The sequence below is a fragment of the Dendrobates tinctorius genome, unplaced genomic scaffold, assembly GCF_039654945.1.
Source record: "Dendrobates tinctorius isolate UK_male_01 unplaced genomic scaffold, ASM3965494v1 ptg000404l, whole genome shotgun sequence".
In the NCBI taxonomy this organism is placed as follows: Eukaryota; Metazoa; Chordata; class Amphibia; order Anura; family Dendrobatidae; genus Dendrobates; species Dendrobates tinctorius.
Window position 1 is genome coordinate 634,233 of NW_027362069.1, and position 18,259 is coordinate 652,491.

Consider the following 18,259-nt stretch of genomic DNA (forward strand, 5'->3'; position numbering starts at 1 on the left):
GTTGCATGCATGTAGTATATATGTAGTATATATGTATGTTGCATGCATGTAGTATATATGTGGTATATATGTAGTATGCATGTTGCATGCATGTAGTATATATGTAGTATGCATGTTGCATGTAGTATATATGTAGTATGCATGTTGCATATATGTATGTTGCATGCATGCAGTATATACAGTGGGGAAGAAAAGTATTTAGTCAGTCAGCAATAGTGCAAGTTCCACCACTTAAAAAGATGAGAGGCGTCTGTAATTTACATCATAGGTAGACCTCAACTATGGGAGACAAACTGAGAAAAAAAAATCCAGAAAATCACATTGTCTGTTTTTTTTTCATTTTATTTGCATATTATGGTGGAAAATAAGTATTTGGTCAGAAACAAGCAATCAAGATTTCTGGCTCTCACAGACATGTAACTTCTTCTTTAAGAGTCTCCTCTTTCCTCCACTCATTACCTGTAGTAATGGCACCTGTTTAAACTTGATATCAGTATAAAAAGACACCTGTGCACACCCTCAAACAGTCTGACTCCAAACTCCACTATGGTGAAGACCAAAGAGCTGTCAAAGGACACCAGAAACAAAATTATAGCCCTGCACCAGGCTGGGAAGACTGAATCTGCAATAGCCAACCAGCTTGGAGTGAAGAAATCAACTGTGGGAGCAATAATTAGAAAATGGAAGACATACAAGACCACTGATAATCTCCCTCGATCTGGTGCTCCACGCAAAATCCCACCCCGTGGGGTCAGAATGATCACAAGAACGGTGAGCAAAAATCCCAGAACCACGCGGGGGGACCTAGTGAATGAACTGCAGAGAGCTGGGACCAATGTAACAAGGCCTACCATAAGTAACACACTACGCCACCATGGACTCAGATCCTGCAGTGCCAGACGTGTCCCACTGCTTAAGCCTGTACATGTCCGGGCCCGTCTGAAGTTTGCTAGAGAGCATTTGGATGATCCAGAGGAGTTTTGGGAGAATGTCCTATGGTCTGATGAAACCAAACTGGAACTGTTTGGTAGAAACACAACTTGTCGTGTTTGGAGGAAAAAGAATACTGAGTTGCATCCATCAAACACCATACCTACTGTAAAGCATGGTGGTGGAAACATCATGCTTTGGGGCTGTTACTCTGCAAAGGGGCCAGGACGACTGATCCAGGTACATGAAAGAATGAATGGGGCCATGTATCGTGAGATTTTGAGTGCAAACCTCCCATCAGCAAGGGCATTGAAGATGAAACGTGGCTGGGTCTTTCAACAAGACAATGATCCAAAGCACACCGCCAGGGCAACGAAGGAGTGGCTTCGTAAGAAGCATTTCAAGGTCCTGGAGTGGCCTAGCCAGTCTCCAGATCTCAACCCTATAGAAAACCTTTGGAGGGAGTTGAAAGTCCGTGTTGCCAAGCGAAAAGCCAAAAACATCACTGCTCTAGAGGAGATCTGCATGGAGGAATGGGCCAACATACCAACAACAGCGTGTGGCAACCTTGTGAAGACTTACAGAAAACGTTTGACCTCTGTCATTGCCAACAAAGGATATATCACAAAGTATTGAGATGAAATTTTGTTTCTGACCAAATACTTATTTTCCACCATAATATGCAAATAAAATGAAAAAAAACAGACAATGTGATTTTCTGGATTTTTTTTTCTCAGTTTGTCTCCCATAGTTGAGGTCTACCTATGATGTAAATTACAGACGCCTCTCATCTTTTTAAGTGGTGGAACTTGCACTATTGCTGACTGACTAAATACTTTTTTCCCCCACTGTATGTGGTATATATGTAGTATGCATGTGGTATATATGTAGTATGTATGTTGCATGCATGTAGTATATATGTAGTATATATGTATGTTGCATGCATGTATTATATATGTATGTTGCATGCATGCAGTATATATGTGGTATATATGTAGTATGTATGTTGCATGCATGTAGTATATATGTAGTATGCATGTTGCATGCATGTAGTATATATGTAGTATGTTGCATGCATGTAGTGTATATGTAGTATATATGTATGTTGCATGCATGTAGTATATATGTAGTATGTATGTTGCATGTAGTATATATGTAGTATATATGTATGTATGTTGCATGCATGTAGTATATATGTAGTATGTATGTAGTATGTATGTAGTATGTATTTTTTTTTTGTATATTCAGCACATTAGCCGGATGATGGGACTACTACTGTCCCATCATTGGCTAATGTGTCAATCACCGTCATGGTAGCAGGCATCGCCCGAGGGGACTTGTAGTCCTATCGGACAATCCTGCACAGACCTCCGCAGGCTGCACAGACCCCCGGACAGTCGGCACAGCCCCCCGGCAGGCCGGTACAGTCCCCCGCAGCCTGCACAGACCCCCGGACAGTCGGTACAGACCACCGGCAGGCCAGCACAGCCCCCCGGCAGGCCGGTACAGACCCCCGCAGCCCGCACAGACCCCCGGACAGTCGGTACAGACCACCGGCAGGCCGGCACAGCCCCCCGGCAGGCCGGTACAGACCCCCGCAGCCCGCACAGACCCCCGGACAGTCGGTACAGACCACCGGCAGGCCGGCACAGCCCCCCCCGGCAGGCCGGTACAGACCCCCGGCAGTCCGCACAGACCCCCGGGCAGTCGGCACAGACCCCCGGAAGGTCCGTACACCCCCCCCGAGAGGCTGTACAAGGACAGAAAAGGGTTTTTCTTATTCCGATACCGGAAGTCCCATAGACTTGAATGGGACTTCCGGTATCGGAGATACCCGATACTTTTTTCGTATCGGGCCGATACCATCCGATCCGATATTTTAGGGTATCGGATGGTATCGCTCAACACTAGTGATGCATAATCATCTAGATAAGCTGAGGCTGGATGATGGGGTGCGGAACGGGACATCCCCCCCGGTTACATCCCAGCTGTCACAATTCATGGCGGGAAGCGGGTGGCTAGATCTATGGAGAATGCGCCATCCTGAGACAAGGGAGTATACTTGCCATTCCTCCATTAAACGCTCCCTATCTCGTATAGACTACATTTTTGGATCCAGCAGCCTAGCGATATGCGTTGACAATATTGAACATGGCACTAGGGGGATTTCAGACCATTGTCCGGTTGTTCTTAAGCTTAAATTTGGCCCATCGACCAACAGGATAACATGGAAGTTGAACCCTTTTGGCTGAAGTTGATAAAATCGCCTGATAGATCGATAGATCAGTTACGTTGCTTCGTCTCGTCCCACCCTGAACCCCGAAATGTTAATATATTTTGGGACACTCTTAAAGCTTATCTGAGGGGTTGTTTATACTCTACGATCTCTTATATTAAACGGGTGACATCGGAGGAGGATGGCGAGATGGAGCAACGTCTGAAAAATTCGGAGGCAGCCTATATACAGTGGGGAAAAAAAGTATTTAGTCAGTCAGCAATAGTGCAAGTTCCACCACTTAAAATGATGAGATGCATCTGTAATTTACATCATAGGTAGACCTCAACTATGGGAGACAAACTGAGAAAAAAAAATCCAGAAAATCACATTGTCTGTTTTTTTTTCATTTTATTTGCATATTATGGTGGAAAATAAGTATTTGGTCAGAAACAAGCAATCAAGATTTCTGGCTCTCACAGACCTGTAACTTCTTCTTTAAGAGTCTCCTCTTTCCTCCACTCATTACCTGTAGTAATGGCACCTGTTTAAACTTGATATCAGTATAAAAAGACACCTGTGCAAAACCCTCAAACAGTCTGACTCCAAACTCCACTATGGTGAAGACCAAAGAGCTGTCAAAGGACACCAGAAACAAAATTGTAGCCCTGCACCAGGCTGGGAAGACTGAATCTGCAATAGCCAACCAGCTTGGAGTGAAGAAATCAACTGTGAGAGCAATAATTAGAAAATGGAAGACATACAAGACCACTGATAATCTCCCTCGATCTGGTGCTCCACGCAAAATCCCACCCCGTGGGGTCAGAATGATCACAAGAACAATGAGCAAAAATCCCAGAACCACGCGGGGGGACCTAGTGAATGAACTGCAGAGAGCTGGGACCAATGTAACAAGGCCTACCATAAGTAACACACTACGCCACCATGGACTCAGATCCTGCAGTGCCAGACGTGTCCCACTGCTTAAGCCTGTACATGTCCGGGCCCGTCTGAAGTTTGCTAGAGAGCATTTGGATGATCCAGAGGAGTTTTGGGAGAATGTCCTATGGTCTGATGAAACCAAACTGGAACTGTTTGGTAGAAACACAACTTGTCGTGTTTGGAGGAAAAAGAATACTGAGTTGCATCCATCAAACACCATACCTACTGTAAAGCATGGTGGTGGAAACATCATGCTTTGGGGCTGTTACTCTGCAAAGGGGCCAGGACGACTGATCCGGGTACATGAAAGAATGAATGGGGCCATGTATCGTGAGATTTTGAGTGCAAACCTCCTTCCATCAGCAAGGGCATTGAAGATGAAACGTGGCTGGGTCTTTCAACATGACAATGATCCAAAGCACACCGCCAGGGCAACGAAGGAGTGGCTTCGTAAGAAGCATTTCAAGGTCCTGGAGTGGCCTAGCCAGTCTCCAGATCTCAACCCTATAGAAAACCTTTGGAGGGAGTTGAAAGTCCGTGTTGCCAAGCGAAAAGCCATAAACATCACTGCTCTAGAGGAGATCTGCATGGAGGAATGGGCCAACATACCAACAACAGTGCGTGGCAACCTTGTGAAGACTTACAGAAAACGTTTGACCTCTGTCATTGCCAACAAAGGATATATCACAAAGTATTGAGATGAAATTTTGTTTCTGACCAAATACTTATTTTCCACCATAATATGCAAATAAAATGAAAAAAAAAACAGACAATGTGATTTTCTGGATTTTTTTTTCTCAGTTTGTCTCCCATAGTTGAGGTCTACCTATGATGTAAATTACAGACGCCTCTCATCTTTTTAAGTGGTGGAACTTGCACTATTGCTGACTGACTAAATACTTTTTTGCCCCACTGTATCTGATCAAACTAACAGCAATAGGGTGGAGTGGTTGACTGCTCAAAGGCTATATACTCAATACATTGATACTAAAACTAAACGTAAACTATTTTTTACTAGACAATCTTATTTTGAAATGGGGAATCAGGCGAGTAAATTCTTGGCTGATTTGGTGCGACAGCATAATACAACTAACACAATTCTACAGATTCACAACATGGATGGTACTCTGGTTTCTTCAACGGAGGAAATTCTGAAATGTTTTTCTGATTATAAGGCTATGTGCCCACGTAGCGTTTTTAAGCATTTTTGCCGCGATTTTCGGCACGAAAACGTTTAAAAATCGTGTACAGAACGCCCCCCATGCATTCCTATGGCATTCTGCACATGCTGTGCTAATGCTGCGCTTTTTTTCCGCGGCGGAATCGCATCGCGGAAAAAAATCGCAGCATGCTCATTCTTTTGTGCGGAATCGCAAAGAATTGCCGCGATTCCGCACCCATAGGAATGCATGAGAATCGCTTACCTCCCGCATGTGGCTATGCCCACCATGCGGGAAGTTAAGCGTCTCATGTGCGGTTGGTACCCACGGTGTGGAGGAGAGGAGACTGTCCTCCAGGCCCTGGGTACCATACCCCTGTAAAAAAAAGAATAAAAAATAAAAAATCTGGGTATATTTACCTTCCGGCGTCCCGCGCTGCATTCCCGGCCTAAGCGTTCCCAGTAATTCCTTGCGGCACGGTCCTGTGAGACGTAGTCTCGCGTGACTCTAGCAGTCTCGCGAGATCGCTATAGCAACGCGAGACTACGTCATCACAGGTCTCGCAAGGCATCGCTGGGAACGCTGAGGCCCAGGAATGCAGCGCGGGACGCCGGAAGGTAAATATACACCGATTTTTTTATTTTTTTTAGCATTTTAACATTCTATCTTTTACTATTGATGCCGCATAGGTGGCCTCAATAGTAAAAACCTGGTCACACTTGTCAAACACTATGTTTGACGAGTGTGACCAACCTGTCAATCACTTTCCAAGCGATGTTTCAAATCGCTTGGAAAGTGCTTGAATATCGCACATGAAAATCGCGGCAAAATCGAGATCATAATCGCGGTGAAATCGCGCAGAAAAAAATGCGCAATTTCTGGGAAGGAGTCCGGTTTTTGGTGTGCGTTTTAACACGCAACGTGGGCACATAGCCTTATAGTTCATTGTATAATTCTAAAACTGATATGGACGGCCCGGAGTGTCTAAATTACTTGTCAGATATGGAGTTTCCTACGCTGAGTCCTTCCCAGCGGGCCTTTATGGATGCTGAATTTACTCTGGAGGAGGTGGAGGATGCCATAAAGGATATGGCCTCTGGGAAGGCCCCTGGGCCGGATGGCTTTCCTGTTGAACTGTATAGGAAATACCAGGAGATACTGGCGCCTCTTTTGTTGACGGTGTTTCAGGGGATTTGGGAGGGGGGATGCATGCCGGAATCCTTCTATGAGGCCAATATAATAGTTCTTAAAAAGGAGGGGAAAGATCCTTTAGATTGTGGATCTTATCGGCCCATATCATTGGTAAATGTGGATTATAAGATTTTTACAAAAATTTTGGCCAAGAGGTTGAATTTAGTCATATTAGATCTTGTACACTCTGACCAAACTGGCTTTATGCCTGGTAAGAGCACCTCCATTAATATTAGACGAGTCCAGTCAGTGGTCCAATATAGCTCCCTGGTGCAGGACAATGAATGTGCATTGGCATCGATGGTAGCGGCCAAGGCCTTTGACTCTCTTGAATGGCCTTTTCTCCATGCATGTTTGCAGAGGTATGGATTCGGTGATAGATTTCAAAAATGGGTCAGTATTTTGTACATGAAGCCTAAGGCCCGGGTCATTGTAAATAATTCCATATCTGAGCCATTTTCACTGCATAGGGGAACTCGTCAGGGGTGTCCCCTTTCCCCGGCCCTTTTTGCTCTTGCTATGGAGGCACTGGCAATTCGTATAAGATCTTCCCCTAATGTTGCTGGTATAGAAATAGCAGGTCGGACAGACACCATGGTCCTATATGCTGATGACATGGTGATATTTATGGACAAAGCGGAGGAAACCCTGACAAGAGTGATCACTATTATAAATAAATTTGGTAAATTTTCTGGCCTATATATAAATTGGGGGAAATCTGCTCTGATGCCTCTTTCCCATGCTCCGATGCCACGACTTGAGACTCTCTCTTTGCTACCCATTGTAACCAGTTTTAAATAAATGGGTGTCCATATTTCTAAAGACAGTAAACTTGATTTGCACCTTAATATATATCCGCTACAGGAGATGGTTAAAGTCAAATTTGGGGTAAACTTCCACTGTCTGTGGCCGGACGTATTAATTTAATTAAAATGATATTACTCCCCAAACTTAGCTACTTTCTTCAACATAGTGCTGTAGTGGTGCCCAGATCCTTTTTCGCTAATTTGAATTCCCAAATCACATCTTTTATATGGGGGAAAACTAGGACCAAACTTAAGCTAGCCACTTTGCAGAGGCCCAAGAAGGGAGGGGGGACAGCGTTACCCGATATCTTCCTGTATTATTTGTCTAGGCAGGCCAAAGCCATAAGCACGTGGATGCCCGGCGGTCACCTACCTAATTCTGAAAACCATTTACTTCATGCCACACAAACTAGTTGCCCGTTGGGATTTTTTGAAATGAGGAAAACAAATGTCTCACGACTGCTGCCCCTGCTTCGTCTGGCACGATCAATATGGAAACAGATCAAGTGGGTGGTTGGATTTGAGGATATTGTAGCTGAGATGCCCCTATGGAATAATGGTTACCTTCCGGCGTTACTTGAACATCCATCTGCCGAGTTTTGGGCTCAATATAGTGTCTCTACGATAGGCGATCTGTATGACTGTGGAACTTTGATCTCTTTTGAACAATTACAAATTAATCGCAGTGTCCTGAGGTCTCAGTTCTTTCATTATTTACAGCTAAGATCAGCGTTTCAATCACATATGAGATGTATAGGTACAGATAATGCTATTTCATCTCTACCCTTGATAGGGATCCTTAAATCACAGGGCCCCCAGGGTCTCATCTCCTCTCTATATACATATCTGTTGGCAATAGGGACAGAATCCACCATAGACTCCGTTAAGAAGAAGTGGGAAAGGCTCATCCCAGATACACAGGGAGAGGAGTGGGAAGAAATCCTAGAGTCATCGATCAAGGTATCTCCGTCTGTTAACAACAGGATGATACAGTTATATATTGTAAATCAATCATATTTGACTCCAACTCGACCGATACCAATCGTCGGAATGTTTGAGATGTCACTCAATAGATGCAGACTTTGTTCATATGATCTGGGGTTGTCCGGTTGTTGCACAATATTGGAGGGAAGTGACATCACTACGGACGTCTATGGTACAAATTCCTGTTCCCCTTGAGCCACTGGTCTGTCTACTTGGAGTATGGGATGAGGAGACATGGGGTCAATATGTTGGGATATTCCTAAGAGAGACGCTGTTTATGGCACGAAAGGTATTGGCATTGCGGTGGATGAGGAGTTCATCTCCCTCTCTCGGGTCCTGGATCAGCCTGGTAAACTCGATTATTCCATATGAGCGCACGTTATATCAGAAAAAAGGGTGCCCAGGTAAATTCGACAAGATATGGGAGAGGTGGAATTCCTCTCACCTTACTTTGCAGAGTGTAGATGTCACATAATAAACAACTAAGTGTGTGGAAGTAGGCTGCGGAATAGTTTTTTTTTTTTGTTCTCGTAGAGGTAGGTATGATTTAGTAGTCAGGTAGATCTCATCACTGGAATAATAACACAAGGCCACTGTGATTTAATGCATATTATGTTTTGCTTTATTTGTATGCAACTGGTATTTACATTTTGCTGTACATTTTAATGCAGTGTGAAATATATGTGTAATTATATTATGCTTAACATTATATACCAGTATGTATGCAGTACACTTGTTTATGGTTCAATAAACGAATTTAAAAAACAAAATAGGTCAATATTAAATAGTCTCCTGATGAAGCCTTTAGTGAGGACGAGGAAATCCATAGAAATTAGAGGCTTGGAGAGTGTCAATACATCACCTCACCCTATATACTGAGATGTGGGGTACATGTTTTTTCTATTAGTCACCTATTGATTAACCTTCAGGGGGTGAATTATGGGTTTAGTTTTACATTTGGAATTAATAAGGTTTAGTTTTATCCTTTTGTCAGAAAACATGAGGAATGACAAGAGACAATCCATTTAAGAAGATTCAATTTTGATTAAAACTATTCCAACACTATGAACATAAAAAAGGCTTCTCCCCTATGTGACGTCTCTGATGTTTATTAACAGTTGATTTCCAAGTAAAACATTTCCCACATTAAGAAAATGAAAATGGCTTCTCCTCTGTGTGACTGCTCTGATTGTGATCAAGAAGCGCTTTCTGGTTAAAATATTTCCCACATTAACAGGAAAAAGGGTTTCTCCCCTGTGTGAGTTCTCTGATGCTTAACACAATTTGATTTCTTGCTAAAACATTTCCCACATTCTGAACATGAATATTGCTTTTCTGCTGTGTGAGTTCTCTGGTACTTAACACAATCTGATTTATTGTTAAAACATTTCCCACATTATGAACATGAAAAAGGCTTCTCCTCTGTGTGAGTTCTATGGTGATTAACCAATTGTGATTTCCAGTTAAAACATTTCCCACATTCTGAACATGAAAAAGGCTTCTCCCCTGTGTGAGTTCTATGGTGATTAACCAAATCTGATTTCCGGTTAAAACATTTTACACATTCTGAACAGGAAAATGGCTTCTCCCCTGTGTGAGTTCTATGATGATTAACCAATTGTGATTTCCAGTTAAAACATTTCCCACATTCTGAACAGGAAAAAGGCTTCTTCCCTGTGTGAGTTCTATGGTGATTAATCAACTGTGATTTCCAGTTAAAACATTTCCCACATTCTGAACAGGAAAAAGGCTTCTCCCCTGTGTGAGTTCTATGGTGATTAACCAATTGTGATTTCCATTTAAAACATTTCCCACATTCTGAACATGAATATGGCTTCTCTGCTGTGTGAATTTTCTTATGTGTAACAAGACTTGAATTCTGAGTAAAACATTTCCCACATTCTGAACATGAAAAAAGCTTCTCTCCTGTGTGAGTTCTTTGGTGTTCATCAAGATTCCCTTTCTGGTTAAAACATTTCCCACATTCTGAATAGGAAAAAGGCTTCTCCCCTGTGTGAGTTCTATAGTGATTAACCAAATCTAATTTCCGGTTAAAACATTTACCACATTCTGAACATGAAAAAGGCTTCTTCCCTCTGTGAGTTCTCTGATGTGCAATAAGATTTGATGTATCTGTAAAACATTTCCCACATTCTGAACAGGAAAAAGGCTTCTCCCCTGTGTGAATTCTATGGTGATTAACCAATAGTTTTTTCCAGCTAAAACATTTCCCACATTCTGAACATGAAAAAGGCTTCTCCCCTGTGTGAGTTCTCTGATGTGCAATAAGATTTGATGTATTTATAAAACTTTTCCCACATTCTGAACAGGAAAAAGGCTTCTCCCCTGTGTGTGTTCTCTGGTGTGTAACAAAATGAGATTTCTTGTTAAAACATTTCTTACATTCTGAACATGAAAATGACTTCTTTGCTTTAGGACCAGTTTGTTTTTTAATGCCTCTTTTGTGACTTTGATTTTCCTTAGTAGTAAGTAATGAATCAGAAGGTGGGACCTGTTTCATAGGATCAGACAGATCTTTGCTGTGAATGGATGATGATATATCTGGAGTAATAGCAATCACTTCAGTTGTATCTTGTAGGATCTCAAGATCATCAGATTTAAAAATTGAAGATGTCAGCTGTCCCTCTGATCTCCTGGTACAGTCATCTGCTAAAATAAAAAACATTTTTTTTAAATAAAATATTCTTGAGTTTTATATTTTTGAATATTTCAACTTAAACTGTCCATAAAAATGGCAAGCTATGTAAAAAACTTTAGAATCATAGAATCATAGAGTTGGAAGGGACCTCCTGGGCCATCTGGTCCAACCCCCTGCTCAAAGCAGGATTCGCTAAATCATCCCAGTCAGATGTCTGTCCAGCCTCTGAAGACTTCCATTGAAGGAGAACTCACCACTTCTCGTGGCAGCCTGTTCCACTCATTGATCACTCTAACTGTCAAAAAGTTTTTTCTAATATCTAATCTGTGTCTCCTCCCATTCAGTTTCATCCCATTGATAGAATAATTATTTACCAAGACAATGACAGTTCACAGTCTAATAGAAAACCTTGTTGGATGAGCCAGTAGTGTGCGGTGTTCAACTGTTTGTTCATTCTGCCTCCCAAATATTGAATAAAAAGAAACCAATCAATGTTATGTAGGCGAAAATAATACCAATTCTCATCTCACAAAAACAAGTCCCCACTCAGGTCCATCATCTGTCAATAGAAAACCAGATAAGCCAGGCTACAGTTAATGTTATAGTTAGGGTTAGTGTTAGGCTAAAGTTTGGGTTACAGTTAGGGTTACTGTTAGGCTAAAGTCAGGGTTAGGCTAAAGAATTAGGCTTTTCTCAATTGTCTCCCCAATAATTTGGTCATGTCAGTCATGTCAGAGTTCAGTCAAGTCAGTTTTCTATTTCCGGGAAAAAAATAAATAAATAAATAAAATGGCCCGTCAGTATTATAGTGCAGAGGAGGCTTATGCACTTTTATGTTCTGACAGTGAAGAAAGTGCAGTGTCAGATGGCGATGTGGATTTCGAGGGCTTTAGTAGCAGCGACAGTGATAGCTCAGAAATGAGCAGTGATTCTGGTCCATCCTCACACACAAGGACCAATACAACAAGAAGGACAAATATCGCTTCTGGAGAAATGTCTCCAACTCAGGGAACAATGCCCAGTACTAGCGCTGTCCCTAGTGCTCGTGAATTGGCGCACACCAATGTCCAAGGGGCTTTGCTGTAGCATTTCCCAGATGGGAGGCTTCAGATTCGGCTACTCCATTCATCCCTAATTTTAATGCCATTCCTGGTATAAATGTGGAGGTGGAAAATTTTGGACCAATTTTTTTAATTTGTTTATGACAGATAGCTTGCTAGAGCATATTAGCCTACAAATTTATATATTTATGTCGCTCCTCACCCAACCGCCTCCAAGACTTCTCCCGAATATCCCCCATCCTCTGGAATTCTTTGCCCCAACATGTCCGACTATCAACCACATTCGGATCCTTCAGACGGAACCTGAAAACCCACCTCTTCAAGAAAGCTTATAGCCTGCAATGACCCCGCTACCTCCTCACCACTACCGGAGATATCGCCTCAACCAACAACTGAACTGCTGCAACCCACCAACCTACTGTCTCCTTCCCCACCATCCTGTAGTATGTAAGCTTGAAAGGGCAGGGTCCTCTCCCCTCTGTATCAGTCTGTCATTCTTAGTTTGTTTACTGTAAGTGATATCTGTAATTTGTATGTAACCCCTTCTCACCATGGAATCAATGGTGCTATATAAATAAATAATAATAATATGCGTCCCAATTCATCAGCCAGAATCAACGATCCTATTATGCTAGGTCAAATTTATGGAATCAAGTAATGTCCTAGAATGGAAAACATTTTTAGGACTTACATTTGCTTTGAGACTTGTTAAAAAAAACGAGCATTCGGTCCTATTGGTCCAACTGCCCTGTTCAAGCCACCCCTATGTTTTCTGCTGTTCTTCCTAGGACCTGTTATGAAATGCTCATGAGATTTTGGCATTTTAATGACAATAGTCAATGCCTGCCCAGAAATGCCCCAGAACATGACAGACTATTCAAAATCAGACCGATCATCGAAGACTTCACAGAAATGTTCTTAAAGCTCTACACCCCAACAGAAAACATTTCCATTGATGAGTCCCTTGTAAAATTCAAAGGAAGACTGCACCTCAAGCAATTTATTACTAAGAGGGCAAGGTTCGGAATAAAGCTCTATAAAATGTGTGAGAGTTCAACCGGATACACATCAGCTTTTCGCATTTATGAGGGGAAAGACAGCCAACTAAACCCACCAGGACGCCCTACTTATCTGGGGACATCTGGAAAAATGGTTTGGGAGCTGATAACTCCATTTTTACAATAAGGCTACAATCTGTATATTGACAACTACTACACCAGCATACCCCTATTTAAAAGTCTGGTTGAACATAACATAGGGGATTGTGGGACCATTCACAAAAACCGTCAGGGGTTTCCACAATCATTGGTCAGCAAAAAGTTCTGAAAGAGGCAGTCAGGGGCTTTACACAATGGAGAGCTGCTTGCCCTTAATATTAAGGATAAAAAGATATTTTTATCCTGAGCTCGATCCCCACAGATGCCACAAGGGCCACTGCAGACCAACAGGGATCCACTACTCCAAAACCTGTGTCTGTCATTGACTACAACAAATATATGGGGTGTGGACCTTGCAGATCAGGTTCTACAGCCATACCAGGTATCAAGAGAATCATAGATCTGGTATAAAAAGTTAGTCATGTATTTGTTTCAGGTGGCCACATATAATTCTTTTGTGTTATACAAAAAAGCCGGAAATGCAGATACTTTCCTTGATTATCAGGAAAAGGTCACTGAATATCTTGTTTTTGACAATTTTGTCCCCGCCAATCCTTTAGAATGTGAAGATGTGAGAAGACTCACTGAGCGACATTTTATTGCACTCATCCCAGTAACTGAAACAAGAAAGAACCCCCAGAGAAGATGTCGTGTATGTTCCTAGAGAGGAATGAGGCATGATCCCCGCTATTATTACCCACAATGCCCATCACTGCCAGCCTTATGCCTCCATGACGGCTTTACAATCTTCCACACAGAACCACGTTTTTGAACTGTTTTGACATTCAAGCATTTGGTTTATTTAGTGACAGACACATTTGAGTAGAGCTGACTTAATAATTTCCGGGGGTAGGTGGGGGGAGGTCTCCAGAGACACAAGCTGGGCACAATATATTGGGCACTACCATGACATTTTTGCAATGTTTGCTCTGAAACTTCTACTACGAGTTTCTGGAAATCATCCATGTAGTGATAATGGTCACTATATCCATAGATGAATATATACTTACAAATGCTGGGGCAGCGGTGCTCTGTGCTGTGTGGAGGGCTCCTTCGGAATTTTGTCAAAGCCCGGGGAACCCCCACAGTTCCATTGCTGCGATGCGGTGGTCTCCGGAAAAATGGACGCTGTGGGCGGCGCATGCTCAGATTCAGATCTCATCCAGAGATCTCGTTGCCGAGATCTGAATGTGAGCATGCGCCGCCCCCAGCTGCCATTTTCCCAGAGGCCACCGCATCGCAGTAATGGAGCTGCAGGGGCCTCCGGCTTTGACAAAATGGCGGCGGAGCCCCTTACGCAACACAGAGCGCCACCGTCCCAGCACAGAGCGCTGCCGTCACCTCAGCAGAGAGCACAGCGGCCGCCCCAGCACAGAGCGCTGCCACCTCCCCAGGGCAGGGAGCTGCCACCACCTCAGCACAGAGCGCTGCCGCCACCCCAGGGCAGAGCGCTGCCGCCACTCCAGCACAGAGACCTGCCGCCCCAGCACAGAGCATCGCTACCGCAACAGCCTGGGATGGGATTTTCCGGAGGCCACCGCACCACCGAAGATCTGTGACCACTCTTGCACCTGTGCTGATTTCCCCCGGTAAGCTGAATTCGGACTGTAAGACGGACCCCCATTTGGCACATTTTTTCCACTATTTTCCTTTTGAAAATTTGGGGTGCACTTTATAGTCCGAAAAATACAGTAATTTTTCTCTTCACTGCCCAATGGTATAATTTTCTATGGAACAGCTGTGGGGTCAATATGCTCACTGCACCACTAGAAGAATTCATTCAGGGAAGTATTTGGTAAAATGCAGTCACTTTTGGGGCTTATGCTGTTCTGGCACCTCAGGGGCTCTGACAATGTGACATGTCACCCACAAACACTTCCAGCAAAATCTGCTCTCCAATATGGCGCTCCTTCCCTTCCAAGCGCTGCCATGCGCCCAAACAGTAGTATTCTCCCACATATGGGGTATCGGCGAGCTCAGGAGAAATTGCACAACAAATTGTATGGAGCAATTTCTCCTGTTACCCTTATAAAAATGCAAAATATGGAGCTAAAGTGATTTGTGAAAAATGTTATTTTTTTTTATTTTCACGGCTCTACGCTATAAACTTCTGTGAAGCACCTGTGGGTTCAAGGTGCTCAATACACATCGGGATAAGTTCCCTAAGGGGTCTAGTTTCCAAAATGGTAACACTTGTTGGGGGTTTCCACTGTTAAGGCAGATCAGGGGCTCTCCAAACGCGACATGGCAACCGCTAATTATTCCAGCATATTTTACATTCAAAAAGTCAAATGGCGCTCCTTCCCTTCTGAGCCCTGCCGTGCGCCCAAACAGTAGATTTCCCCATATATGGGGTATCGGCACGCTCATGAGAAATTGCAAAACAAAATTTATAGTCCACCTTCTCGATACCCTTGTGAAAGTAAAAAAATTAGGTCTAAAGGAAAATTTTTGTGAAAGAAAAGTAAATGTTTATTTTTTCCTTCCACATTTGATTCATTCCTGTGAAGCACCTGAAGGGTTAATAACCTTCTTGAATGTGGTTTTGAGCACCTGGAGGGGTGCAGTTTTTAGAATGGTGTCACTTTTGGGTATTTTCTGTCATATTGACCCCCCAAACTCACTTCAAATGTGAGGTGGTCCCTAAAAAATGGTTTTCTAAATTTTTTTGTAAAAATGAAAAATCGCTGTTTAACTTTTAACCCTTATAACTTCCTAACTAAAAAAAATTTTGTTTTCAAAATTGTGCTGATGGAAAGTTGATATAGTTGATATAGAGGCTGCTGCGCAGGCGCCGCCATCGCCGGTGACATTTTGCTGGATGTAATTTTTTTTCTAAGCCTCAAAATAGCCACAATATTATAGGCATTATCACCAATAATATCAATGCTATTATATGCATTATGTAATAATGGGGGCAGGTCAGTGAGGGGTCAGCGACCTGTCATAGGCCAATACAGATGAATGTGTAATCAGAGCACCAGGACCTGTAGTTAACCCCAGGGGGGTGGCTTTGCCCCCCCCTCATGGTTACGATCGCTCTGATTGGCTTTTGAAAGTGAAACAGCCAAACAGAGTGATTGTAATATTTCACTAATGAAACTTGGTGAACTATTACAAATCAGCAATGGCTGATGCTGCAATAGCATCAGCCATTGGCTGTAGCTAGGTGACCTCTGTGTCATCCCCCAGATCTGATTGGAGCTAGCGTACACGTGACGCTATCCCTCCAATCAGATGTGGGGCAGGTGTCAGGTATGGCTGCCCTCGCTCTTCAGCCTCATCCTGTCCGTGGTAGGTGAAGAGCGAGGTGCTGCCTGCTGCCCTGACACCTGACATGTCTCTGCCTGCTGCTGCTGTCGCCGATCACCGTGCCTGCTGCCACTGCCGCCGATCTTCCCTCTGGTACTGTGCTCCGCTCCCCTCTGTTGCCTCATTACACCCCCTGCCCCTGTGATCACCCCCACTGCAGAGGTGATTGCCCCTTCCTGCCCAGGTTATCGCCCCCCTGCCCAGGTGATTGCACCCCCCGCCCAGTAATTACCCCCCTGCTGCTGTCGCCACTGATCTCCCCTCTGTGCTGTCCTCCACTCCCCTCTGCTGCCCAATTCCACTCCCTCCGGCCCTGTGATCACCCCCCTGCCCCTATGATCACCCCTCAGCCCTGTAATCACCCCCTGCCCCCTGCTGCTGCTGCCGCTGATCTCTCCTCTGTGCGGTCCTCCGCTCCCCTCTGCTGCCTGATTCCACCCCCCGGCCCTGTGATTGCCCCTCTGCCCCGGTGATCACGCCCTGCTGCTGCCGCCGCAGATCTCCCTTATGCTGCCTGATTCCGCCCCCCCTGGCCCTGTGATCGCCCCCTGCCCCGGTGATCGCCCCCAGTGATCACCACCCTGCTGCTACTACCTCCTGACCCACGGCACCTGACAGCCCCCTCCTGTAGTAGAAAGTTTCAAACACTCGCACATACACACGCACACTATAAGTTTATCTTTTTTTACACATACACACCACACACACAATGTCCCACTCGTCACAGTCATCCCAGTCTCAAAGGGTGTACTCAGCTGAGGAGGCATATGCCTTTACTGCCTCTGAAGCGGATAGTGAGGGAGAGGACCCCACTTTTCTCTATTCCTCCCACTCTTCCTCCTCCAGCGACACAGACTTACCACCACCAAGATGTTGCAGGATGAGAAATAGTCTGGAGCCCAGGGAGGAAGAGACGGAAGCCGGGGAAGAAGACCCACAGCCAAATGTGAGTAACCCCCAACCTAGCACTAGTGCCCCCTCCTGGACCCCTGTCCCTGAGAATGTTGCTCCACGGATTCCTGATTTCGTTCCCCAATCAGGAATCCAGTTTGAGACTGCCAACTTCAGGGAAATAGACTTTTTCAAAGTCTATTTCTCGGAGTCAATTGTCAGTCTTATGGTGGAGCAAACAAACTTGTACGCCCAGCAATTTTTGGCTGAAAACCCTAATTCATTATGCTCTACTTGGAGCCCCATTGACTCTGTAGAAATGATGAAATATTGGGGACTGGTCCTTCACATGGGGATTGTGAAGAAACCAGAAATTCGTCAATACTGGAGTACTGTAATTTTATATCAAACTCCAGTATTTGGCATAGTTATGAGTCGCAGACGTTTTGAGGCGATTCATAAGTTTCTCCATTTTAGGGACAACACTGACAGCCTTCCCCGCGATGACCCCAATTTTGATACACTGTTCAAAATTCGGTCGGTCATCGAACACTTCAGCAACAAGTTTTCTGAAGTGTACATTCCCCAAAGGGAAATTTGTGTGGATGAATCCCTCATCCACTTCAAAGCGAGGCTTCCGTTCCGTCAGTACCTGCCCAGCAAAAGGGCGAGGTATGGGATAAAACTCTACAAGCTGTGTGAGAGTACCTCAGGGTACACACTCAGCTTTAGAGTTTACCAAGGGAAGGACACCAGGATCCAGCCCCCAGAATGTCCACCTGCTCTGGGGGTGAGTGGGAAAACAGTGTGGGATTTGGTCCACCCTCTGCTTGATAAAGGTGACCATCTGTACGTTGATAACTTTTATACAAGCATCGCACTATTTCAATCCCTCTCTTCCAGAGCTACTGTCGCTTGCGGTACCGTGCGCAGAAACCAGAGGGGTCTCCC

At 44.2% G+C, this 18,259-nt stretch overlaps 2 protein-coding genes across 3 annotated transcripts in view; both read right to left on the reverse strand.

Annotated features, from left to right (window-relative positions):
* Positions 1 to 18,259, reverse strand: part of LOC141076435 (uncharacterized) — a 151,740-nt gene that overhangs the window by 95,968 nt on the left and 37,513 nt on the right. The window lies entirely within an intron of this gene.
* On the reverse strand, positions 8,828 to 12,688 carry LOC141076438 (uncharacterized). Its single transcript, XM_073563887.1, has 2 exons — positions 12,640 to 12,688; positions 8,828 to 10,898 (listed from the first exon to the last, which is right to left on the reverse strand). The coding sequence occupies exons 1-2, from the start codon at positions 12,671 to 12,673 to the stop codon at positions 9,625 to 9,627; spliced, it is 1,308 nt and encodes a 435-aa protein (XP_073419988.1). The 5' UTR covers positions 12,674 to 12,688; the 3' UTR covers positions 8,828 to 9,624.

Bases quoted from the DNA above. Each gene is read 5' to 3' on its own strand.
- LOC141076438 (XM_073563887.1), bottom strand. From the start codon at position 12,673: ATGCTCGTTTTTTTTAACAAGTCTCAAAGCAAAT. The intron at 10,899-12,639 runs GTAAGTCCTAAA...TTTTTATTTTAG, and splicing joins TAACAAGTCTCAAAGCAAAT to CAGATGACTGTACCAGGAGA.